Source organism: Corylus avellana, chromosome ca5 (assembly GCF_901000735.1).
Source record: "Corylus avellana chromosome ca5, CavTom2PMs-1.0".
NCBI classification, from domain to species: domain Eukaryota; kingdom Viridiplantae; phylum Streptophyta; class Magnoliopsida; order Fagales; family Betulaceae; genus Corylus; species Corylus avellana.
Window position 1 is genome coordinate 30,086,058 of NC_081545.1, and position 27,434 is coordinate 30,113,491.

At 33.8% G+C, this 27,434-nt stretch overlaps 3 protein-coding genes across 3 annotated transcripts; all 3 read right to left on the minus strand.

Moving 5' to 3' along the window:
• Positions 1-429: 429 nt before the first annotated feature.
• On the minus strand, positions 430-1,580 carry LOC132182540 (transcription factor MYB114-like). Its single transcript, XM_059595816.1, has 3 exons — positions 1,383-1,580; positions 1,128-1,250; positions 430-468 (listed from the first exon to the last, which is right to left on the minus strand). Exons 1-3 carry the CDS (start codon positions 1,501-1,503, stop codon positions 458-460), a joined length of 255 nt encoding a protein of 84 aa, XP_059451799.1. The 5' UTR covers positions 1,504-1,580; the 3' UTR covers positions 430-457.
• Positions 1,581-12,411: 10,831 nt separating this feature from the next.
• On the minus strand, positions 12,412-13,866 carry LOC132182339 (transcription factor MYB114-like). Its single transcript, XM_059595557.1, has 3 exons — positions 13,706-13,866; positions 13,417-13,546; positions 12,412-13,107 (listed from the first exon to the last, which is right to left on the minus strand). Exons 1-3 carry the CDS (start codon positions 13,821-13,823, stop codon positions 12,597-12,599), a joined length of 759 nt encoding a protein of 252 aa, XP_059451540.1. The 5' UTR covers positions 13,824-13,866; the 3' UTR covers positions 12,412-12,596.
• A 4,194-nt stretch (positions 13,867-18,060) lies between these two features.
• Positions 18,061-19,328, minus strand: LOC132182455 (transcription factor MYB114-like). Its single transcript, XM_059595707.1, has 3 exons — positions 19,186-19,328; positions 18,941-19,070; positions 18,061-18,617 (listed from the first exon to the last, which is right to left on the minus strand). Exons 1-3 carry the CDS (start codon positions 19,304-19,306, stop codon positions 18,194-18,196), a joined length of 675 nt encoding a protein of 224 aa, XP_059451690.1. The 5' UTR covers positions 19,307-19,328; the 3' UTR covers positions 18,061-18,193.
• Between the last annotated feature and the right edge of the window lie 8,106 nt (positions 19,329-27,434).

The following is a 27,434-nucleotide window of genomic DNA, read 5'->3' on the forward strand; positions in this document are numbered from 1 at the left end:
CTCATATCAAAAGAGAAGTCGGCCAAACAACTCGAAATATCTTCATCAAAAGTATTCTCACCTTTTGCCTCTGGGGCTATTTTCTCGGCCCAAAGATCTATGTTGGGCTCTTCATCTAACCCACTCGTAGTGCATGTGGCGTTTTCATTGCCTTTCTCGTCATCTAACAAACTTTCCCACCATTTAGTCTTACTCTCTGACACCATTAATGTTGGAGATATGTTGCTCACATTGTCCTCTGGTTCAAAAATTTTTCCGGTTGTAGGTTTAGGCTTCTCACTTAACCAAGTCAAATTATTAGTGAAGGTCCGAGGTTTTGGTTTTATCACGATCACTTTCACAACATCTTGTTCTTTTTTTTTCAGGTCTTTGTTGCGAGAAATTTCCTTCTGGCGCAAGTTTGTATTCCAATAGTTCTTCACATCATTAGCCGTTCTTCCTGGAAGCCTACCAGCAATCAGTGACCATCTATACAAACATAGAATATAAAGATTAACAAAATGTCAAAAAAAAAAAGCATTAAGCTATTAAGCTTGTTTTATAATATATAAGATCACGATAGCAAGCATAAGTGAAATAATTAGTAGTATTAATTTGATGGGTCTATTGTTTATATGCTACCTTTTTATTTCCAAAGAATTTAAGTGAAATAATTTCCTCGTTTTTGGCTCTTTAAAATAAATAACATTTAAAATAGTATACATATCTCAATTGACTGAGAAGAACTACGCTTTTAAGAAACGACTCTACTCTATAAACATACCAAACTACATAACTCTGACTGGATTCTTGTTCGGTAAATGTTATGTGAGAAGAAAAAAAAAACAAATTGTTTTAAGCCGCCAAATCCAAAATTAGACTCAGTGAGATTTGAGAAGCTTCAAACTTCAGTCCAATACTCTTTTACTAATTAACTCTCAGATATCTAGGAGTAGTGTTTTAGTTGGGTCTTTTCATGTGTTTTAGTTGGAGTAGCAGTAAGTCTTGGTGGCCTAGCTGTTACACGGATTATAGTTAATTGCATAATAAAACATAATTAGTAGTATTAATTTGATGGGTCTATTGTTTAGTTGCATGCATGTGTATTATGAGTTGGAATAATTATATAAACTAGACTTGCCTGTTACCTAAGAGCTTATGGAGCCTGAGCATCATATCAACTTCATCTGCCGTGAAGCCTCCTCTCTTGATATTCGGCCTCAGGTAGTTCAACCACCGCAGTCTACAGCTTTTCCGGCATCTATTTAACCCTGCATGCACCAGATTCCAATAAACCCATATCAAACAGACATAAATAAAACTCCATCACTTTTCATTTTCATCACTAAAAATAAAAATAAAAACAAAAACAGGAGATCTCTCTCTCTCTCTATCTCTACTACCTGCTCTGAGAGGAATTTGATACCACTTTCCCTCTCCAAACTTCTCAACGCACTGCCTCAGAAGCATGTCTTCCTCTTCAGTCCACGCACCTTTTCTCACACCCAGAGAATTGTCCTCCATGGAGGTGATCGAGAGAGAGAGGGTCTACAAAAGGAAATTGAAAAAAATAAAAACACAAACGGTCTGCACGTCTTCTTGGTTAGTCACGTGGGCGCGCGTACGCTAATCATTCTATTTTTGGTTGTGTGAGGAGTGTTGTATGCATGCACGACTTCTTATGTAGGCACGGTTCCCCAATTCCTGGACGCCTACGTGCCTATCCACCCTCCACACAATCCACATGTGTTTCACACTTCACCACGAATTAGGGTGTCAGTTTTTTATTTTATTTATTCTTGGATAATAACATTAAACCTGGATTACGGAGATAAGGTGGGGGTGGGAGACGGCCCAATTAGGGATGTTAAAGTGAGCAAGTAGCTCGCGTGCCAACTCGGGATTGGTTCGTATAAGTTTGGTTTATGCTCGACTCAATTATTAAATGAAATAATTTTTGAACACAAATTTTAATTCGAATATTAAACAAAGTAAGCTCGACCCGACTCAGTTAAGCTTGTGAGCAAGGTCGTATAAGCTCGTGTGTGTGTATATATAAACAAAGTAACACATAATTAATTATAAATCTTATAATTATTAAAATTTTAAAATTGTGTTTATATTTAAGCGTTAGAAATTGAAAAATTTTAGACCCTTCGTGATCAAAGAGAGAGAGAGCAATCATTAAAAAGACTCCGATTTAATTAGAGCAGACTCAAACGAAAGGAAAAAGAATCAAACAGAAACTATTGAAGAAGATTGTGAAATGCAGAAACTATTGAAGAATCAAATAGACCCAAACACTATCACTGCATGTTTGTTGAGCTAGAGTGAGAGAGTGAGAAATGACAGTTCGGGTGGAAGATGCGCTATGACTGGTGAGTGAGATTGAGAGAAAGACGTTGAAAAAATATTTTTTTGTAGGGGGCGTTGTCCCAATGCAGTCTGAATACAACCTGTTAACATGTCCCACTTTGCTAAGAAAACATCAATCCTCAAATTTGCTTATCTATAAAATGATGCATATCCTTCCTCTTTGAAACTAAGTGTCTTGCTGTATTGACTCAGACTCCATACTCGACTAGTCAAGCTAAGCAAATGCTCATATGCAAACTAGCTTCTTAAGCCGTTTAAGAGTAGTTGAAGTTTAAATTTTTTTTTTATATAAAAAATAAAGAAAAAAATTAAATATAAGAGTCAGCTTGCGAGCTAACTTGGTTCGACTTATCATGAGTTTGAGCTCGATTTTGTTTGCTCGTCCTTGAGCTTGGCTCGAAATCGAGCTTGAATAAAATTTAAACGAGTCAAACCTAAACAAAGAAAACTCACTCAAACTCGACTCATTTACACCCTTAAGCCCAACCCAACCCAACCCGACCAAGCTAAACTTTCAGACATTCTTTTTTATTTAAAATTAATTATTAATTGCAAAAAGATTTACATTAATGAAGGTAGGAGTTAAATAATAATAATAATAATAAAAGATTATGAAGAAATAGCCCATTTACGACAAGTATGACTCAGGATTGGGACCCGACAAAAAGCTGACGATTAAATAGTCGAAAGAAATGATGAGAAAAATACCCATCAAATCACAATGATTTTCGAGTGACACTATATATAGCAGTGCTCCATACCCACCCTACCTTAAAATGATTATGGACAACTTCCCTTCAAATTAAAAAAAAAAAAAAAAAAAGAAATTGATGAAGGTGAAAAAAAAAAAAGAAAAGGTAAGAATACTAATAGTATAGTTTTTTCTTTTAAATCTGGCCGTAAAAAATAATCTCACTGATCTATTCCTCCTCAACTCAAAGGTTGGAAAACAATTCGTCATCTACTCGAAAGTTAAGAAATAAATTTCTCCTCAACCCAACGGCAAGGAGACATATTGCCACATTGGCAATATTAATAGTATAGTTAACAATAATTTAAAAGCGCTTTTAATTTTTTTTTAACTAAATAAGTATTTTTTTTGAAATAAATTGTTTTAGTGTTAAACGTATTTTTAAGTCCTTCGACGCTTAAAAACACAATTAAACAGGCCTTTAAGTATGAAAAAGTGAATATATATATATATATACTAAAAACTTTGCCAAACATATTGTACCATTTGCAGCGGCAGCCTATTATTTTAATTATATATTTTTACTATTTTATTTCAATATTTTTTTATCTCTAAAAATCCATATTTTTTTTTAATATCCTCCTCCATTTTAATTTACCCAAACCGAAACAGCTGCGCGCTGTCTTCCCTTCCATTTATTTATTCTCCAAAATATTTCCCCGCTGTTTCTAAGACAGATAGGTAGCTCCCTAGCTTCATTATTTTTCTTCGGAAAACAGTTCATTAATACCGAGGCTGCTGCTATATATGTTGCACAGAGCCAAATATGCATGTTCTTTCTTCAGAAAATTAAACCACCATGGCCTCCCATAGTCCCATACTGCTTCTGTGTCGGTGAGAGCGATTGAAATTTCCTCAAATTTTTAAATTTGAGTTCTTTATTCTATATTTAACGGTCTAAATAAATTTAAAAGTTTGTGTTACTAAAGTAATTAATTTTAATTTTGTTAAATTCATTTGTTTTGATAATACAAAATTTTGAATTTATTTAGACCGTCAGATGAAATAAACGGCTCATATTTTAAAATATGAGCTGAGAATATCATTTTAAAAAAGTTGAGGGGATAATTTGTTAGATGCATAGTACTCTTTTAGAGTTTTTTTTTTTTTTGAGAATTTTGATTATCCAAAATAAGTAGTTAAAAGCTGATTAGGCTGCTGAGAATGCTAGACCTACACAAAATAATGTGATAGACTTACAAATAATAATAATAATAATAATAATAATGTGTTATAAATCCGCAAAATATAAAAAGGGTAATGCTGTTTTCACGCTGTGATAGTTGCATCCATGCAAATAATCAGAGGTCTTCTTGTGGTTATAAAATATTCATTCATTAAATAAAATATATCAAAATTGGTACATTAATTAAAATATAAATGGGAAGAATGAGTCTTGTTTCCTCAACAGTCAGTTGTTCACTTCGATGATATCTTCCTCGTATGAAAAAAGAAAAAAGAAAAAAGAAAAAAATAGGATACTTCATTAATACTCAAAACCCCTGGTCTTTATTACAAAAAAAAAAAAAAAAACTGCCTATTAAATGATATTTTCTTTTTGAAAAATATTAAATGAAATCTTAAACCTCTTTCTAGATGATTATTTGAAGTTATAATAATAGATGATCTGGATCAGATGGTAAAGGAGACAGCATTATTAAAGAGGTTGATTTCCTTGTCCCTAAATTCTCATGTGGGACCTCTTCGGCTAAATGTGCAAGGAACACTCATTGGAAAACATTTTTTTTTTAAAAAAAATTTTTTTATCAGGATTGAACAAAAATCCACCACAAGAGAGAGAAATGGAGCAATCACTAAAAAAAATAATAATAAATAAATAAAAGTACTTTAGTAGCATTTTTTAAATATCACAAATCACATAATAAACGCCAAAAAATATAATCCTAGTGTTTATTTCTTATCATATTTTTTGTGTTAGCAACCCAGTGTCAAAAGCATTTTTGGTGGCATATTTTTTTGTTGCAAATAAGTTTTTCCCGGTGCATGCTCATGCGCCAACAAAATTTAAAACTTTAATGACACATGCTCACGTGCTAGAAAAATTAAAACTTTAATAGCACATGCTCATGCGCCAGAAAAATTGTTACACATGTTCATGCGCCACGAACATTAAAACTTTAATGGCACATGTTATGCGCCAAGAAAATTGAAATTTTAATGACATATACGCATACGCTAGGAAAATTAAAACTTTAATTTAATAGCACATGCTCATGCGCTGTGAAACTGCACTATTGCTGGCACAAGGGGCATGTATTAAAAGTGAAGAACTAGTTTCAATGTTGTTTCTACTCTTTCTTCACATGAGCATATATAATTGTTCTAATATTTTCTACTACAACTTCCACCCCTAGATATGAAGGCCAACTTCTGATGCGTTCAAAAGACACAACTTAGTAGGAGAGAATATAATATACTGTACTATCTCATTTAAATTATGGTTAGTAAATTCTTAATTAGGAATTAAGAATTATATGGAATAAGTTTTGATGCGAAAATTATGAAAAATGGGCTCGATATGACACTTTGGACAATTTTGGGGCTTGAGTGATCTATCTTTCCCATCTTGATGTTCGGAATATGGATTTCGAAAATCTTACACTAAGTTGGCTAATTATAATTTTATATTCCATCGTTTTAGAGGAGGATATATATGAATTATAATTGTGACGAGTTGATAGATTGTTTGATAGCTAGAGGCAGGGGCAGAACCACGTTGGGCCTTGGGGGGACCCTGGACCCCCAAGGCCCAAGTTGGTCCCCAAAAAAATATTTTTTAAAAAATTATAAAATTTAATTTTTGACACCCCAACCCTCCAAAAAAAACACAAATCTCTAGTTCTGCCCCTGCTAGAGGTGTGAATGGCATAAGTATAAGAAATAAGGGCATTTTAGTAATTTTGACCGGAAATATTTTAGGTTGGATATTCTAATATATTTGAAAGTAATAATTTTAGATATTTGATATTATATAATTATTTAAATAGGGTTCATTGATGGCCGATAGAAAAACACATCATGTTGGAGATCTTTTATATCACTTTATGAACAGCAAATAATTGATTTATAGGCCCAGTTGAATCACAACCGATGGCGGCCTTGCGCCAAACCGGAGAGAAAACATCCAAAAGCTGTGTGATAATTTTGCAAGACACATGATACTCATGTCTTAATCAATCACTTTTGGGCATAGCTGATGGTGAGACTCTAGACATGTCATGCCCACCATAATCACCAACAAGATCCAGCCATTTGATTTGGTAAAACATACGTACTCCTCTTAAACTGTCATATTAACTGTCATATTTTTAATTGAGATAATGTTCTTTTAATTTTATTTTTTTTAAAAAAAAAAAATTAACAATGTCTCCCAAGGCCAAACAAAAAAAAAAAGACCTTATATTTTTGTCAATGAGACAAAAATACCCGAATAAATTCAAAGAGTATTTTTTTAAAAAAAAGTACTCACTTTTTTCATTTTTGTAAAATTTTAGTTTGTGTTTTTTTTTTTTTTAAAAAAATAATAATAATAATAAGGATATTTTCGCCATTAGAGAGCCTTGACAAATTTTTGCTAGTTTGGGGGAGATAATATTGTCTCAATTGAAAGTTTGAGAAAGACTTTATCAATTGGGTGGTAATTTAAGAGGGGTATATTGTAACAACCTAGATTTTAAAAACTCTCATATAAACAATATTAAATAGATTAAAAGAATAAATGAATAAATTAGATCAATGATATGTGGATTAATGATATTAAATAACTATTTAGTCTTACAGGTATATTACATTGATTTTTGACATTTTTGTATATCCCTTCAATTTTAAAATTTAGCTTCACTAATATGTTTATGGGCATAATTAAACACAATCTAGTAAATAAATTATTTATATTGGTGTTTAGTGAAGTTAAAAATTAATTTGAAGCTTTGCAATTTTTGGCCTAAAAAGCAGTGTCTTAATTTTCATACTGTCTAAATGAGATTAAAACTGTTAAAGAAAGATACCAAGGCTAGCCACCTTTGTTGAAAGCTTAAAGTCTTCTAGTAATGATGATTATAGTAAATATCATGATTATAATGATTTAATAAGGCAAGTAGCCAAGTGGGAATGCAAATAGTTAAAGCCTAAGTTGAATTGGAAACTTTGTATAAGCCAAAAATAGACTCAAACGAACTTGGATGAAGTCGAACAAAAAATATAAAATGTTTGTCTCGGAGTCCTCTATCTACTCTCAAAATTTCATGTCAATCGGAGTACGTTTGGACATTGAAAAATGGATCGGGATACACTGCCCTCATTTTGGACGAAAATTCTAATTGGTATAGAGCATGAAATATGGACTAGGTTCATTCTTTTGGTTAAATACATCTCAACCCTTAGATCAAATGTGTAAAAATAAATCCTAACAATTCATTCTCTTATAAATAGAGCCTTAGCTAAATTTACTTTCACTTAAGTTTTTACAATCTTAGAACAAGTAAAATTGTTTGCTCCTCCTTTCATTTTATTTCTTAGTTCTAGTCAAATACCATATAGCCTAGATCTTTCTTGTAGTGTTCAAGCATCTCAACCCTTAGATCAAATGTGTAAAAATAAATCCTAACAATTCATTCTCTTATAAATAGAGCCTTAGCTAAATTCACTTTCACTTAAGTTTTTACAATCTTAGAACAAGTAAAATTGTTTGCTCCTCCTTTCATTTTATTTCTTAGTTCTAGTCAAATACCATATAGCCTAGATCTTTCTTGTAGTGTTCAAGCGTTTTTCTAAAACTAGCTACCTAGAGAAGATTTGGTGGAGTTTTACTTCTAAAGGATTATTGGGTAAGTGTTTCTTGTATAAATATCATGATTTATTGCTTTTATTACTTGTCCTCATTTAATTGTTTAAAGACCCAATAAGCGTATAATGTAAAATAAAGTAATGGATACAAGTGAATTAATAATAAAGAGTTAGTGGACAAAATCAATTAAGGACTTATAATATTATCTATATATTATTTACTTTACAGTATTTACATTCAGTCATTTCTTTTATGTCATTTAAATTTTTGTTCATATTTCTGGCGGTAAAGACCATTTGATCTCATCCTCGAAATGTGCATTATTTGCATTCTGTTATTTCTTTTATGTCATTTAAAATTTAATTCATATTTTTGGCGGTCATCCTCAGAATATGAATTCAGTATTTACATTCAGTCATTTCTTTTATTGTCATTTAAATTTTGATTCATACTTTGGTAGGTACGGACCATTGGTCTCATCTCCAAAATATGAGTCATGTTTGATATATATTATTTATAATACTTGTTTGTATTTAATGATACTGGCCATTAGCCTCGTCACCAAAAATGAATTCAGGCATAAAGCTAATTATAAGTAACTATCTTAGATTAATATAATAAAATGAGTAAGTAAAGATGAAGTGACGGATAATAAATAAATATAAAAAGATGAGGGTCTTTAAACAATGATATTATTGGAGAATGAACTAAGTATTGTTTGTATGTATGTATTATATGCAGAAGTGGAGCAGAATACTACACTAAGGAGAGTAAGTATGGATATACTTACTGAGTACTAGCTTTGTTTTATTGTTATAGGAATTCTTATTTTGTCTTATTGATATAATTTTGCAATACAACTGCTGCATAATGTGTCTAATAAAATGGGCTGATAAGATAGCCACCTTAAGAACAAGCTGGGTGGATTGCCGCGAGGAACTGTCGGTATCTCAGTGGATGGGGGTATATAACCGTCCAACAGGCCTAATATATAACTAAGCTGGGGCGGTGTAGTTGCCAGCACCAAACAGGTAAACCTCTAAAGTGTGAGGGACATAACGGACGTAAGCGGGCTGAGAGCTCATGAGAAGAGGTCTGAAGAAAGATTATCATAAAACACAAACTAATCTGTCATTACGCTGCATTCACAACTCATTCATTATTATATATTTTAGTCTTTAATCTTATTTGTTCAAACTAGTCTTTTTAGTCTTTATATCTAGGAAAATAGGTTACTCACTTGTTTGCCTATGTAAATATGATAACGTCATCTTTACATAGATCTTGATGCAGGAATAGAAAGTAAGGACGATGGTCCTTTTACTGGTTTTGATGGTTGATAGATCATCTGCTGCAGGATTTATGCTTACTCTATGGAGCAAGTCTCATTTATTTTAATCGCTTTTATTATGTATGGTGATGTGTGTAAACTTAATAGATATTACTATGTTAATTTAGGTGCCGTCTGTGGCATATATTTGGTACACCTAGTGTGTACATATGTTGTAATGAAAACCATGTTTCTATTTTATTTAATAATATATCACCTCGAGGTATTTCAGTCAGCTCAACTGTATTGTGTAAGTTATTTCTAGGTCATAGAAAAAGAAAAAAATATACATACTCCGCTGTAAGATTGTATTTTCTAAAGTTGTAGCGTCACGACTTCGATATTTGCTAATTCAAATATCGGGGCGTTACATATATAAGCTTTCTCATCATTTTTATTTTTGTTACAAGTCCTATTAGAGGAGCTTATGACACAAGATCCTCCAAACACACAATGGTTTACGCAGCGGACCATATATTTTACAGGTCGGGATCCAAATGAAGCCTACTCCAAGGTGATGGGCCCAGAACGGCATGGCCATGTCCGTGGAGCGGGGTTAATTTGGGCCTACACTTGGCACAGTCGACTCTAGTTTGTACATGCCATCATCATCATGCGCTAATGTGGACCATCGGGGCAATTGCAAAAATGGAAGTTAATATTGCACGCATAAATGGTACCTATAACATTTCTCGATAGAAAAAGGCATGAAATTGTTATAGTTTGATTAGTTTAATCAATGAAGTTTATATATATATATATATATATATATATATATTACTCTTCATATGTATATTTATCACAAATATGATGTATATCATATCGGCTTACATAATGTATTTTAAGCTACTAAAATTCCTATCGGAAAGTTGATTATTTGGGCTGTTTATAAGTTGAGAGATATGATGGTCTTGTCTCTAACTTTCCTCGGGTCATTTATGGCGCAAAGGAACTTACCTGAACTCCTAGCTAGAGGAACCTTCTTCTTCTTCTTTTTTTTCTTTTTTTTCTTTTTTTTTTTTAAAAAAAAAAGAAAAAAAAAGGTCATATTATCGAAAATTAGTCCAAGATGGGACCGGCATGGTAGGACTAATTGTTTTGCTTTCCTTTTTCTGTTTTAACTTGATTAGCAATGATACAATCACTTAAGATACGTTTTCACGACTCGATATATTTGGATCTTTGGTGTTCCATCAATGCAGATTCAATGAACCGGTGAATGCTTACATTCATTTATTTTTAAGATAATTAGTAATTTAATATAGTAGGAAAATAAAAAACGTGAGTTTGAGCTCTCAATTTATCAATTCACTCTCCATTTGATTAGAATATTATACTTGTTAATTGGGTCTTACATGCATACAAAAGTAGATTGCTCTCAAGTGAAAAAATCTCTTGAAATTTCTAATCCAATGGGTATTGATGTTGCGAAGACTTAATAACAACAATCACAAGCGTTTACATCTTTGGACCAAAAGACAAAATAAGTCCACATGCTTAAAGAAATATAAACTCTGTAGAGTGTTTGAGAGATAATATATAATTCTGTTGATTCAATTTTATATTACAAAACTAACCTATTTATAGAAGAAAAATACTTGCAAAAAAAATAAACCTAAAGTAAACATAATCTTAATAGGAAAAAAAATTATAAAATCAAATAAAAAATCTCTTTAGTATTTAGTGGGGCCATTGGGACGTACAATTTAGACTATGAGTGCTCTCAATGAAGAAAAAATTGATTCAAAACCATCTAAACCTAAATCCTAATGATTCTATTTGGTTCCCATCTTGGCATTCAGATTCCCCCGCCAATTTCAGTTCTTTAATTCCCCAATTCAATCGCCCAAATCTCCGGCTGATTTTGTCACAAAGACAAGGAGTTCTCAACCGGGCGGTACAATGTGGCGGTGGTTTTAAGGGTTTTTTTTTTTGTTTTACGCAGTTTTAAGGGGTTGAAAGAAAGAGGTAAAGTAAGTTTAAAAGAGACTTCCCCATGCCCAAATGGCGTAAAAAGGAATCAACGTGTCTTCAAATATAGCAAAGTGGAGAGGGAGTTACAACTCCCACCTCTCCGCCCCCTTTTCTCATTTTCTTCACTTCTACCGTAGATCGTCCACGATGCGTGTGTCAAAGGTCCTTGAAATGCTGTCTAGCCGTGCGTGGCTGGTCGGTGGTGGCGTGTAATGTGTGAGGGTATGCTGGGTTTTTGTTATTGTATTTTCGTTGTTTTTATATAAGATTGTATTCTTTTTAGATATGCCTTTAGTAGCAATCTGTGACATTAAACTTTATTCGTTTTCTTAGGTTTTATTTTCACAATTCATTAAGAATAACGGAATTGGTTTTCAGTTGACCTTCTGTTTTCTTATGGTTCCTTTTATGAGAGCAAACTATAGACTGACGACGAAGGAATTATCAAGCACAAAGAATAATTGTTATTATGGTAGAGATAGCGAAGGGAATTGCGATTGATAAAGCACTAGTAGTGGAGATATAACAAAAAAAAAAAAAGGAATCAATGACTTAGTCGTGGATAGAAACATGATTCGTTGAAATTTGATGTAGATCTTAAACAGATTTGAAAGATGACTTTTCGTAGATATTGTCTTATAATAGCCTAAGAGGCTATTAAGTATGTCATAGATAATGTTTGAGTTGTAAAAATTCTAAATCGTATCTTTTGCATTATATGAAACATTTTGCCCCATTTGATTATTATATCAATGAAAAAATAATTCGTTAAAAAATATATATATAAAATATATTTTTTTTTAAAAAAAAAAAAAAATCGTTTAGTGATTCTAACGGTGTGTACCGTACTTTCATTTTCAGTCGATTGATATCTTCAAATTGTCAATCCCCAAAAAGCTACCGCCTTGTGGGCTCTTCGATCTCCGTCAATGCTTGAATGAGACCCGGCCTACTTTTATTGAGGTGCCCAATGGCCAATGCGTCCTTGTCCTGGAGACGAAATAACATCTTTTTATAAATTCCTTTTTTTTTTAAAAAAAAAAATTCCATTCTTAATAACTCTTAAAACATGAAAACACTCATCAAACGCATTAAAAAACTGAAATGTAAAGAACTAAACGATAAACTCAGATTTTTAGCAGTGTTTGTGAAAACTCAAACTAATTGTTATCACAATGGAAAAGTCTACTGGCATTGACTTTATTGAGAGGTAAATAAATCTTCTTATATCTTAATTCACAAATAGAAAAAAGAATAAGACTTAATCCTACTAGATAGAATGAGTGATCCTATAATTATATAGAATCCTAACAATCTGATTTTACTTATTCTAATGCGGGAGATGAATCACATTTCAATATAATAGCTAAAGACCATCATTAGATCATCATTTCTTGTTCTGCATTAAGAAAATCCCAGAAGCTCATGTCAAAAGAGAAGTCGGCTGCCAAACAACTCAAACTATCATCATCAAAAGTGTCTCCCACTTCTATTTCTGGTGCTCTTTTTCCAGCCCAAAGAACTCTACTGGTTTCATCGTCTATTCCAATTCTGGTGCATTGGGTTCTTTCATCACCTAATTCCTTGTGATCTAACAGTCCATCCGACCGTTTAATCATATTCTCCGACAGCGTTAATGGTTGAGCTATGTTGTGATCATTGTCCTCTGGTTCAAAGCTTTCTGTAGTTGTAAGCTTCTCACATAACCAAGTCAAACTTTTGGAGACGGTTCGAGGTCGAGGTTTTATCACGTTCACTTTCGCAATATCTTTTGCTTTTTCTTTCATGTCGCTAATGCAAGAAATTTTCTTCTTGAACAGGTGTGTATTCCAGTAGTTCTTTATGTCATTAGCTGTTCTTCCCGGAAGCCTACCAGCAATCAGTGACCATCTACAAAAATAGAAAATATACATATAAGAAAAACGTTCAAATAAGTCCGCAACTAACTATATATTTATTAAACATGTTTATAAGAAAGTAGAAGGGTAGGGTATTGTTTGTTCTCCATCGTTAACATGATTAGCTGTAATGTATGTAATTAGAATGAGGTTTATAATCTTTCTTTTTATAATTTTTAGAGAAATGATTGAAATTTTGCATGGTTTTTGCTAAGAAAAAGAAAGAATAATTAAGAAATTAATTGGATGGCTTTCTAACTATTTGTCCATCCTGGGTTACCCCGTTGTATTTTATACTTGCCTGTTACCTAAGAGCTTGTGGAGCCTCATCATTAGATCAACTTCATCTTCTTTGAAGCCCCCTCTCTTGATGTTTGGCCTTAGGTAGTTCAACCACCTCAGTCTACAGCTTTTCCGGCACCTATTTATTCCTGCACCAAATTGCAAAAACACCCATCAATTTTTTTTTATTAACCTTGTAAATCTCTCCACTTTATTGAAAAACAGAACTTACTTTTCATTTTCTTGGATTAATGCAAAAAAATAAATAAATAAATAGAAGAGAAGAAGTTGGTTTTGCAAAAGATTACCTGCTCTGGAAGGAACTTGGTACCAATTTCCTTCTCCATGCTTCTCGATGCACCGCCTCAGAAGGATATCTTCCTCTTCAGTCCATGCACCTTTTCTCAGACGAAAAGTGCCCTCCATGGAGACCCCCACCAGGAGTACTAAAAAAGCACCTTGGCGTATACTGCTCCTCAGGCCACTTGGTGAGTCTATGATTATAGTTTTTCACCATGCACTTGCTTAATATAGACTGTTTCCCCAAGTCCTAGACGTACGCTTACGTGGGTGTCCAACATTCACAAAATTAACATGTGTTTCAGACCATGCCACATATCCTATCTCTTTTGTTGTGTCATGTCACATGTGTGTGGAATTAAGAAACACAAATTTAATATTTTAATATTATCTCTTACATTGGTTTGAAACTCTTTTTTTATTAGGTAAGACGTATTTTTAGTTTTAATATTATATTAAATTATTAATTATTTTAAAATTTTAAATTAATAAAAATAAATAAATTTAATTACTTAATCAATATTTTATAAATATAAAGGACAAAATCAAAAAAATTAACTTAGAATTGGATCACTATTCACTACATACTGCTAGCTTAGAAGAAGCAGGAATAAAACCGAAAAAGTTTGGTGAGATGGAAGCACATTTACCGGCAACGGCCAGTGCCGGCGAGTGAGCTCTTCCATAATTAGCCCTTCAGCTGAGTAATGCTATTCAGAAGCATTCCATGCGCATCCTGTCCGCAAAAAGGCTGGTTAACCCAACTTGGGTTAACCAGCCTTTTAATAAAAATTTTTTTTTAGAAAAAAAAATGCTGAAAGCACGCGGCAAAAGATGCGCATGGAATGCTGCTGAATAGCATTACTCCCCTTCAGCTAGCTTTAAAGGCTTTGCAAAAAAGTAACTTAGAATTGGAGTACTACGTACTGCTAGCCTAGAAGTAGGAATAAAACCAAAAAAGTTTGGTGAGATGGAAGCACATTTACCGGCAACGGCACGCGCCGGCAAGTGAGCTCTTCCATAATTAGCCCTTCGACGAACTTTAAAGGCTTTCCAGGTTGGAGGACAGTTGACGAGAAGCAGAATATCTGGTATGGATATTCTAGAGAGTCACCTTCCGGTAATAATTAATAAAAGTATGTTAGGAAATTAATACAAGGAATATTTAATTTAAATAAAAGTTAAATAATGAAGTGACATTTTAACTCTAATATTATATTAAACAATTATTTATTTCAAAAGTTTAAAATTGTAAAAAAATATAAATTTATTTATTTAATCAACACTATTGGCCAATTTAGTACTGTTGTAATTAATGGACTAAGAAGAATTTCAAAAGAGAGAAGTTCTAGATCTAGATCTTTCCTCATCTCTTTTCATGATAACAGTGCTCGGTACTTTCTCTATAGGCTCTACCGGTTTTCATTTCTGGTAGGTTGCTTTAGATCTAGATATAATCTCTTCAACCTTAGATCTGATCGTTTTCTTCATCTAATGCGTGTCTTTCGAAGGGATGTCTACGATGTTGTGCTCCTCCGCTGCTGTTTGTGTGGGTTTTTATTTTTATTTTGTTTGTCCTGGCCTTTAGGTTAAGGATATATTTGTTGTCTTGGCCTTTGGGTTGAGGATATAGTAGATCAGTGTGGGGGCTTAACTCTCACGGCATGATTTTTAGTTTCTAGTTATTTTTTATTTTTGTTTTGTATTTGAGCTGCCCATATCCTAGATTTAGTTTGCACGAAACAAATATATTCCTTAAATGTAATTGTACATGGATTAGTGGAAGCTTGAAGTCACTTTTATGACTTTGCACCCTTCATAGCTTTTGGCTACGATTTTTCAGAGCTGTATGCTATATGTTGTAAGAACTTTATACTCATTAAATTTTATCAATGGAAGTTCCATATTTTTCAAAAACAAAAGTATTGTTGTAATGTTACAAACTTGCTTTATCTTTTTAGCAGTTTTTCAATAACAATTTTTATGGTTTCTAATCTTTAAACGTTTATTACCATTTGTTATTAATTAAGACAATATAACATTTTATTTTTTAATAATTGAATAAGGAAAAAAAAAGGCTATAGGGAAATATCTTTATCATTCTTAATCTGAATGAAAAAGAGAATGAAAGATTATATGAGAATGCTTCCAAAAATAAGATTAGAAGCGACTTATTTAACTAAATCATGTGCACTATAATTGGCACGTGATTTAGCTAATTGGCACAATATAGCATTTGACTTTAAGGCAATCTTGTTTCATACGGATTTTACATTGTCTTTAACAAATGGTCACGAGCCTTAAAATCACATTCCTTTTATGACATTTTAAAGGTATTGATTTTTATTTTTATTTTTTACAGTTGGTTATTAGCATATATCGAATAAGATTGATAATAAGAAATAATAATATTTGATAATGATTAGAGTAAAAATGAGTACGTATCTACATCATGGGTTGGCTCCTTTTATAGAGGCTGTGAGTGAGTGAACTCTAGTGAGACTCTCACTTGACTCCTTGATTTGTGGGAGTGGGAGACTTAAGTAGATAGGATATTTAGACTCCTTTTAATAGAGATTTAGTTAGTTGTTCTCTGATTTGGGTTGTTACTCTCATATTGAGTTATTTAGAGAGTGATCATACTCCCTTAATCATAGGGTTACGTGAGTCTGCATGCAACCATTTCAATATGGTGCATAACCGCATGCTTGAGTGCGGACCTGATACGATTAGGCAATCGTATCAGGATTTGCTAGGACTTGAGCTTAGTGCCTTGTGTTTTGGTGAGCCGTGGGCCTCTTATTCGGAGTGGGTCTTTTGGTTTGGGCTTTGATAGATATTTTGTATCAACAATCCACATTCAATGCAATTATTTAATTAATAGCATGAGTCAGTAGGCCATTAAAACGTTTTATAAGAAGCCATCAAAGATCACTATAAAATATACTGTTGAGTCTTGGTATACAATGATTTCAATTATGATTTTCCTGATTTTGCTTATTCAGTAATATATACATTATAGCGGCATATAATCAGTGGCAACGTCCACGTAGTGTCATAAAAAAATTAAATAACTGATGTGATATAAAAAAAAAAGAATAATGAATCAAAATTTTTGTGAATAAATAATAATGAACTCATGTAAAACGGTGACGTATTGCACGAATTACAGTCTACGGCCTTTTGTAAATTACTAGAATTCCACTACAGGGAAGCGTTACGTCGACGTCTAGGCCTTGTTTGTTAAAAGAGTTGGAGTTGGCTTAGGCACTGTTCATCGCCATTTCTAAAAAAAATTAATATCAAAACATTTTAACTTTTTTATTTTTTATATCATATCGTTCATTTTTTATTATTATTTAAATAAAAAAATACTACAAAACAAAATTTTTTCACTTTTTCATACCACTTTTTTATTTTTTTTTATACAAAACATTCTTACTTTTTTTTTTTTTTTTGTTCACATCAATCTACATCAACTATAGTGTTTAGGTGTCTCCAAGAGGTAGTTCAATCTGCTGAGACCACACTTAATAAAGTGGAGGTCACTAGTTTGAATCCCTCTCTTCCCTCTTGTGCGGACATGTCAAAAAAAAAAAAAAAAACTATAGTCTTTAGGCCAACCCATTTACCAAACACCACCCTAATGCGTGGACGCCGTGGAGCCACGACGCCCAACAGCTACAGTTGCTCTCTCTCTCCAAGACATTTTGTGAAACGATAAGAAACGTTTTTTTTAAAATTTATTGGCCTTCCTTCTTACTCCGAGAAAAGTAACTTCTCGACACAGGTCTTAAATGGTGCCAAGGAAACGCAGAAAAAATTATTGGTGTTTGCCCCCCACTTGGCGGCGTTTTCCTTTGACCCAATCCTGCCGGCAGTGATAACCCATGTGCAGACAGCCAGACAGGGGTAGACTATGACCACCCATGCTTTGAATTTTTTTTTAAAATTATACTTTACTCCTTTAAAGTTGACAACGGACTCTAAAATTTTAATTTTTACAATTCATTCTCCAAAACATTGTCAATGTTCTCTTATAAATTTCTCAATAAAATAAAAATATCCTGATAAATTTGAAAAAAGAAATAATTGAAAAAACGATTTTATTTTGAAAATTTTATTAAAAACTATTTAAAAAAAAAACATAAATTCTTAATTAAAAAAATAAAAATAAAAATTGTATAAATAAATGGGAGTGAGTGGAGCATTATTCGTTTTAAATTTAAATAGCTCTTTCGAACCATCTATGATCGATTGACCATATTGACCAAGCTCCTCGGTTCTTCCGGCCAGATTAACCGGACTTTGAATTATAGCCTAAGTACAAAACTTAGGCAATCAAAAATAAATTTACACTACATTGTTTTAAACACTGAAATTATTTATAGGTAAATTCTTCTTATCCTAACAATCCATCCTTGATTTACTTATTCTAATACGTACGTGAGATGATACATTTCAACATAAGAGCGAAAGACCAATTAGATCATTATTTATTGTTCTGCATAAAGAAAATCCCAGAGATTCATGTCAAAAGAAAAGTCAGCCAAACAACTCGGACCATCCTCATCAAAAGTGTCCCCTATTTTTATTTCTGGTGCTATTTTTTCAGCCCTAAGAACTCTGTTGGGTTCGTCATTTATGGTGCTTAAGGGCGCTTTTTCATGATCACCTTCCACGTGATCTTTGTTCACTGGATCAAAGCTTTCTGCAGTTGTAAGTTTATCACATAACCAAGTCAATTTTTTGGAGACTGTTCGAGGTCGAGGTTTTATCACATTTACTTTCACAATATCTTGTGCTTTTTCTTTCATGTTGCTAATGCACGGAATTTCCTTCTTGCGCACGTGTGTGTTCCAATAGTTCTTCACATCATTAGCAGTTCTTTCCGGAAGTCTACCAGCAATCAGTGACCATCTACAAAAATGGAAAATATATATATGAAATTAGATGTAATTTAATTAATTAGCAATTAAGAGCTTTTAAGGAAAGTATGGATTTCACTCAATTGTGATGCAACGCTGTTTACTTGAAATTCTAATGATAATACTACTTAATTAATGAAATAAGCCATGCATCCAACACATCAAAATATGCAACATGCATTGCTGGATTTCCCATGCATTTAGTAAGAGATGGGATTCATGCCAACATGACCATATAGAGAGAGATTTATATTTTTCCCAAAAGAAAAAGAAAGAATAATTAAGATATTAATTTGATGGTTAACTTAGACTTGCCTGTTGCCTAAGAGCTTGTGGAGCCTCATCATTAGATCAACTTCATCTTCTTTGAAGCCTCCTCTCTTGATATTTGGCCTTAGGTAGTTCAACCACCTCAGTCTACAGCTTTTCCGGCACCTATTTATTCCTGCACCAAATTGCAATTTATTAACTTTTAAATCTCCAATAAAGATTGCGTTATGGGAAACAGAACTTACGTACTTCTCATTTTATCGGGTTCCCGCAAAAAAAAAAAAGATTACCTGCTCTGGAAGGAACTTTGTACCAATTTCCTTCTCCATGCTTCTCGATGCACTGCCTCAGAAGAATATCTTCCTCTTCATTCCATGCACCTTTTCTCACACAAGAGCTACTGCCCTCCATGAGTACTAGAAAGCACCTTGGACTACTTGTATTAGTTTTGTAATTAATATGCACTTTCTTCACTTTCTTCTTTATAAAGGCAGTTTCCTAAAGTCCTAGACGCTTACGTGGATGTCCAACATCCACAGAATCAACATGTGTTTCAGACCATGCCAGATTTCCGACTTTTCTTTCTGTAATTTGTTGTGTGTGGAGTGCACGTACGTGGACACACACCTTCGAAATACTTCCATTGATATCTTCGCATAAGTTACAAGTTCATGCACGTCTCCTTAACAACGTCCGATTTATTGGATTATATATTCTCTTAACTTATCTTTTCTTTTTTATTTTTTTATTTTTATTTTTTATTAGTTAGGATGGTGTACGTTGCCTTATATAGGCAAATGAGAAGTGCTATACATTCTAAATTTTTTTACTAAAAATTCTAAATTTATTATTTTAAAAAATATGTCACTAATACATAAAATAATAATACATTATTTAAAAATTAACTTTTAAAACAAATATTTAGGATATTTAACATTTCTCTAGGCAAATAGCTCTCTTGTTTGCACTATGGGAATCAGTGATGTCACCCAGCAACTCATGGCCGTCAATCATCATGGTCACTTTGCCATCCATCTCATTTCCACATCACTTAAATTGTACTTGTGATATGAACTTCCCCGGGTCCTCACCAAAGCTGATGATTACAGTATTTACGACGACTGCAACGTAAAATAATGGTCTAACGAAAAATATTTTTCTTAAAAATATTTTCTTTTTATTGCGTCTGTATGTAAAAAAAGAAGAGTTTCTTGCTTCTTTTCTTTTATGACACGGTTGGTGATTATACCTCATAAAGCGGAGATCAGTAACTCGATCTTTCCTCCCTCTTTTGTGTGGACATATAAAAAAAAAAAAAAAAAAAATACTACGACAAATTAAATATAAAAATTCCATAATAGAGGTAATTAATATAAAAACTCTCTGAAATCTCTCACTCCCCATATATATCTCCGTTAGCTCCTCTCCTCCCGACATCCCCTCCTCTTGTGATATGAACTTCCCCGGGTCCTCACCAAAGCTGATGATTACAGTATTTACGACGACTGCAACGTAAAATAATGGTCTAACGAAAAATATTTTTCTTTTATGCCATGCATTAAAAATATTTTCTTTTTATTGTGTCTGTATGTAAAAAAAGAAGAGTTTCTTGCTTCTTTTCTTTTATGACACGGTTGGTGATTATATCTCATAAAGCGGAGATCAGTAACTCGATCTTCCCTCCCTCTCTTGTGTGGACATATCAAAAAAAAAAAAAAAATAATAACTACGACAAATTAAATATAAAAATTCCATAATAGAGGTAATTAATATAAAAACTCTCTGAAATCTCTCACTCCCCATATATATCTCCGTTAGCTCCTCTCCTCCCGACATCCCCTCCTTCTCCCATCTCTCACCATGCATCCCTCCTCCACTCATTTTTTACCATTTTCTTTTGTTTTTGTTTTTTTTTTTTTGTTTTTTTCTCATTTGTGTTGATAGTACGTACTAGACGTCTGGAAGTTAGATCTACCGCAAGCACTTCCTCATATTTTCCTAACCACGTGCCTCACCGTTTCCTCCTCCACCCCCTCGTTCTTCTCTTAAAAAAAAATAAGAAAAGAAAAAAATCCATGTTGTGTCTAAACTTGCATACTCGCATATCAAAAGCTTGATTGTGATACTATTTATATTCTATAAAAGTTTATTGATAATTGATAAAAGTAATAAATATTGAGATGCTTTAAAAAAACTTTAAGATAATTTTATAGTAGAATATTTTAAAATTCTCCTCGATCATTATTTTTAAAATAAGGATTTCAGTATTTATTATATATGCTGACACAGTGACACTTATCAATAAGTTATTATTTATTTATTTAATTTTATTGACACTTATCAATAACTTATCAATCAGCTATGAACTCCGCCTCATGAAGTGGAGGTTACTAGTTCGAATCCCCCTCCCCCTTCTCTTGTGTGGACATGTTAAAAAAAAAAAAGACAACGAAATCTAAATAATTTGATTTCAACCTAAAAAAAATTTATTTAATAAAATTAATATAAAATATAAAAATCTTGAATCTAGAAAAACGCTCTATATCGGTTTTATCCTTTTTTATTTTTTTTTCTAAGCTAGGAGTTCAAGATAGGGACCCTTATTAATGGTCCATAATAGGGGTGTTTACGGTTAGCGGTTATTGGCAAAAATCGCTAACCGTAACCGCCTTAGCGGTTAGTAGATTTCACTAACTGCAATCGCTAACCGCTTTTTTAAAATTGGGCTTTTTTTTGGGCTTTCTTTAGGGCTTTTTGGGCTTCTTTTTTTTTTACCTTTTTTTATTTATTTTTTATTTGTTTTGAATTTTTAGTGTCTTCTTGGGCCCAATTCCTATAAAAAGGGCCCGTATTGAAAAATCAAAAATATTTGACCCAAAATTTACATTTACTTTAACTTTTTTTTAAAAAAAAAACATATAAAAAAAATAAAATTCAACGCAACATATAAAAAAAAGTTCAGAATTCAGACAACTGTCACAACATATAATGATAATACATTAATACTTAAATTGTGTTTATTAAGTAACATATTGGTCATTGTTTAATTCAGTGTCAATTACTTAATTTGATATTATACGAATCATATCATCATTGTACATTAATAATATGATTCACTTGAAGTCTTAAATAAAGTATTTGAATTGTCATTGAATCATATGATTAAGTATTTATATTATACATTTATATTATTCATATGCATATGTAGACTTATATAGACTTATAAGTTTATAACATACATTGGAAATAAGTCTCTAGATATTTAATTGTTGTATCAATATAAATTACTATACTTATGAGTTATGTCATATTATATATATATATCAATTGATCATTAAATCATTTGATCATGTGATATAATCATATAAATTATAGTGATAATATATTAATACTCAAATTGTGATTTAATTATTTTTATAAAAAAATTGTGATTTAATGATCAAGTGATTATGTTATATGTATAAATATTTTTATAATTATAATTATAAAAATATATTATATAAAAAGACGGTTAGCTAAACCCAATAACCACTAACCACTAGATGGTTATAGCGGTACGGCGGTTAGCGGTTAATACGATTAAGCGGTTAAGCGGTTATAGTGGTTAGCGGTTAGCGGGCAATTTTTAACTGCCCGCATTAACACCCCTAGTCCATAACTTGATCAACCTTTTCTCAAAAAAAAAAAACTTGATCAACCAAACACCAATATTTCCATATGGACAGTGAGTCATTGACAAAATTCTACTGCCATTTTTAATCTATGGTCTTCAAGGATTCTGCGACAGCTTTTAATATAAAGACTTGTTATTTTTCTATCTCTCATTTATTTTTTATCTATATTTTTTATCAAATTTTTATAATTTAATGGTAAATTTAAAAAATATATAAATAAAGATGATGAAAAATTGAGAAATAAAGGAACATATCATACTTATTCATTGATAAAAGTTGCGAGCCTAAAGTTCTTACAAACAGAGCTAAAAGCTCTGAAGTAAATCATAGCCGAAGCTAAAGATATAGTCATCAACAACAGACCAAATCAACCAAAACACAGCATCCGTTAACCTATGACTAAATATCAGGTTGAAAACTCACATCTGCATTAAACAAACACCATCTAATGCATAGGTAGTGCTTATTAATCCTCGGCCTTGAGAGCAAAACCCCCAAGCCGATACTTATTCCTCGGCCTTGAGAGCAAAACCCCCAAACCGATACTTATTCCTCGGCCTTGAGAGCAAAACCCACAAGCCGATACTCATCCTCCTCGACTCGAAAGCCAGGATAAATTTCACATCCACAACCCAAAGGTTTGGACCAGTAATATCGGGCAGCAACCAGGCACAACAAAGCAAGAGAAGAAAGCCTTATTACAAGCATAAATAAAACCATACAGGAAAATAAAAGGAACAATAAAACTAATGCAGGAAAAAAAATTACAGCCAATAAAACCAATTACAGGGGAACTTAAAGGAAATACAAAACAGAAAAACAACAAAATAGGAAATTAAATGCGAAAAACACTCAAAGCGGGTCACGGCAGCCGGAGGAGGCCGATCGCGAGATGGCCAGAAACCGCCGCGGAAGGTGGCACAAAAAGCTTGGCGCGGGAGGGGCGCGTGAAAAGACCCGACAACGAGCGGTGAGCAGTGAAGCGAGCGCGGAGGAGATCGGCGGCATACACAAACAAACAGCGAGGGGGAGAATTTGAGTGAAAGCCCACAAAAGTAGTACCCACCGAGAGAGTACACAAGCACAATAGAACAGAAAAAACTAAAGACAAAAACAAACCTAAAACAAAAATCGGGAAGCAAGGAAGGGAGGAGGGATGCAGGCAACGGGCATCCCTCATCCCCTGAGGTGGCGGCGCTCTGGAGGGGGGCTTAGGGTTTCACAAGGCTTAGGGTTTTTTCTAAGTTTTCAATTAGAAGTTGACATAACTAATAACGACTATTATTCTAAAAAAAAAAAAATAATAATAATAATAATAATAATAACAATAACGACTATTAATTGCAATAAATACGAATATTAGGAGAGGCAGGAAACAAAAGGATTTTTTTTTTTTTTTTGATATATATATCCGCATAAGAAGGGGAGGGGGATTCGAACTAGTGACCTCCGCTTCATTAGGCATGATCCTAGCCGATTGAGCTACCACTTAAAAATGAAACAAAAGAAAGCTACCTCTTAAAAACGAAATAAAAGAAAGCTAAGATTCTTTCCATTTTAAGAGAACTAAATAATATCCAACGGGTTATAATAGAAGAGTATGAGACCCTTCATACAATGCAATCTAGATTGAAGGGGAAAAAAGGTTTTATGGCAGTGAAATTGGATATGAGCAAAGCATACGACCGGGTGGAATGGGGCTATCTTGAAGCTGTGATGCGGCAGATGGGTTTTGATTATAAATGGATCTGATTGATGATGATGTGTGTCACCACGGTTCAGTATTCTGTTTTGGTGAATGGCCAACCTTATGGGGTCGTCAAGCCGGAGAGGGGATTGAGGCAAGTGGATCCTTTATCCCCTTATTTATTTCTTATCTGTGCAGAGGGCCTAAGTGCTTTGTTGAGTAAAGCCACGAATGAAGGCAGTTTAACGGGAGTCCCTACGTCTAAGAGGGGTCCTCATATAAGCCACATTTTTTTCGCGGATGATAGTTTACTCTTTTGTCGGTCTACTCTTGCTCAATGGGAGTGCTTGACAAATATTTTATGGATGTATAAGGAGGCGTCGGGTCAGAGGCTTAATAACCATAAAACCTCTATTTTTTTTTCCAGCAAGAATACGAATAAGGGGGACCGAGATGTTTTATTGGAAAAGGCCGGAATTCCTACTACGTAGAGATATGATACCTATCTAGGCCTTCCAGCCTTGGTGGGTAAATCACGGATTTCTACTTTTAGGAGCATCATTGACAGAGTGTGGAAAAGGTTGCAAGATTGGAAGTTGAAATTTCTTCCTCAGGCGGCGAAGGAAATTTTACTTAAGTCTGTAGTACAGGCGATCCCCACATATAGCATGAGCATCTTTCTCCTTCCAAAGACTTTGTGTTAGGAGATTAATTCGCTAATGCAAAGATTTTGGTGGGGACATCAAAAAAATGATAAGAAAATTCATTGGATGAATGGAGCCGGATGGGCAAATCGAAGTTTACGGGTGGCATGGGCTTTCGGGATTTCCACAGTTTCAATAAAGCATTATTGGCAAAACAATTTTGGCGTCTATGGTATCATCCGGATAGTTTGCTTGCTAGTATTATGAAGGCCAAGTATTACCTGGAAGGTTCTATCTTAGAAGCCCGGATGGGACACCGCCCTTCTTTTGCCTGAAGGAGTATTCACAGTTCTAGTGATATTGTTAAAGAGGGGTTAGTATGGCGTGCGGGGAATGGGTCTTCTGTGCGGATTTGGAAAGATAGGTGGTTCCCACATCAACCCATGTTCAGAATTTTATCCCCTTCAAGATTGTTAGACTCAAAAGCAAAAGTCTATGAACTCATTGATGTAAGTACGAAGTGGTGGAAAACACAATTGCTGGAAATTTTGTTTTCCAGGGAAGAGATTACTATGATTCAATCCATTCCCATTAGCTGTACAAATCAGGGAGATATGATTATTTGGAGGGGGACGGCTAATGGTATTTTCTCGGTCCGTAGTGCTTATTATATTCACCAAGATCTTGTTGCTCAATCTTTGGCGGGAAGTTCCAATCAAGGGGGTGTACGAGAGGTGTGGAGGAAGTTGTGGGCACTACTGGTTCCGAATGTTGAAAAACATTTTCTTTGGAGAGCATGTCATGATAGTCTTCCCACACGAGAAAATCTAACCAAGAGGAGAGTCATCATGGATTCCTTGTGCCCTTTTTGTGAACCCGAGATGGAAATAGGTTTTCATATTCTTTGGCAATGTCCATCTGCTAGTGATGTATGGAGTATGGGTCCGATGAAAATCCAGAAAAGCAACTTCTATGGTCCTGATTTTATGCAGGTAGTAGAAGGCATTTTTAATGTTTGTTCGGAGGAGGAACTTCTCCATTTTGTGGGGCTTGCACAACGTATTTGGTTGAGAAGGAACGAGGCTTTCCATGGGGGTGTTTTTACCCATCCACGTGATCTGGTGCAGCGGACTGCCCGAGCTATAGAGGAGTATAAACAAGTCCAGTTATCTAGGGAGGCATTTCTAGTAGTGGAACTGGCTCCTTCCTTAACGCGGTGGGAAGTTCTGGGATATGGGTGGGTTAAAGCCAATTGGGATGCGGCCTTGGATCAGATGAATGGGCGGATGGGTTTTGGCGTTATTGTTAGGGACCATAATGGACACGTAAAAGTGATGCGCAACAAATTTTTAAGGGGCTTTCTTTCCCCGATGGCAGCAGAAACCCAAGCAGCTTTGCTGCTATTCAGGTTTGTACAGAGATGGGCTTTTTGCAAGTTCATCTAGAGGGAGATGCCAAGGTGGTGGTGGATGCTGTGAAGACTATGGGGGACAATTATGGTCAAAATGGGCATGTGATGGTGGTTATTCATGAAGGTGTTCGAGCTTTTTCTCACTGGAGGATGGAGCATGTCAGACGTGAGGGGAATGCTGCCGCCCATGCCTTGGCACAACTTGCAGTTTCTTCTTCTATGGATAGAATGTGGGTTGAAGGCTTTCCTGAATGCATTCAAGGAATTGTTTTACTAGAGCAACCTACTCCAGGCCAATGAGGCATTGTTTTGCATTTCTCTGCAGCAATTGACACTTCCCTCCGTGCTTAATTCTGGCTTCGAAGAACCTAATGAGGACAGTGGTGGGTGTAGCCTGTTAAGGTGGCGCTAGCTATTGTCCATTTCAGACCATTTGGGAGAGGACAGATTTGAGTTGGGCGGAGGTGTTCTTGCTCTCCGGACTGTAATGGTGAATCTGTACTATGGGAGTTGTTTTACTTCTCCTCTTTTGATCATTTAATGAATTGATGATGCTATTATTTTCAAAAAAAAAAAAAAAGTCTTTTTGTCTTCTCAAAAAGCGAAAAGACAAAAATACCCTTCCACTATAATTAACTGAATATTATCTAATTCATTGAAAATGAAGAATATTCTATTCAAAAACAAAGAGATCTTTCTTTCTTTTACACACATTTTGGCCGGTTATGAAGAATGCAATAAGTTTTTTTTTTTTTTTTTTTTTCTTGTTTTTTTTTGTTTCTTTCTAAAATGAAATGCAAATCAATCTCATTAATAAAAATGATGAGCATAAAACTCTCACGGCCACCATAGCCAAAGAATGCAATAAGTAGTTGGTCATATTTGACGGCAAAATAGGAAAGTCAAGGTGTTGATATTATTTTAGGAAAAATATCTCTTGCAATTAATTATGGTGACCTCATGCAGATTCGTCTAGATTGAATTCTAGGACACATGAATGTCATATGAGACGTGTCGGTTGGAACTTCGGATTCTGTATCTTATTTCAAGCATGTACGTGACACGCACGCTGTAGGGACAGATATCATTATCAATTTTACATTCATAATAATTTTCAGATTTT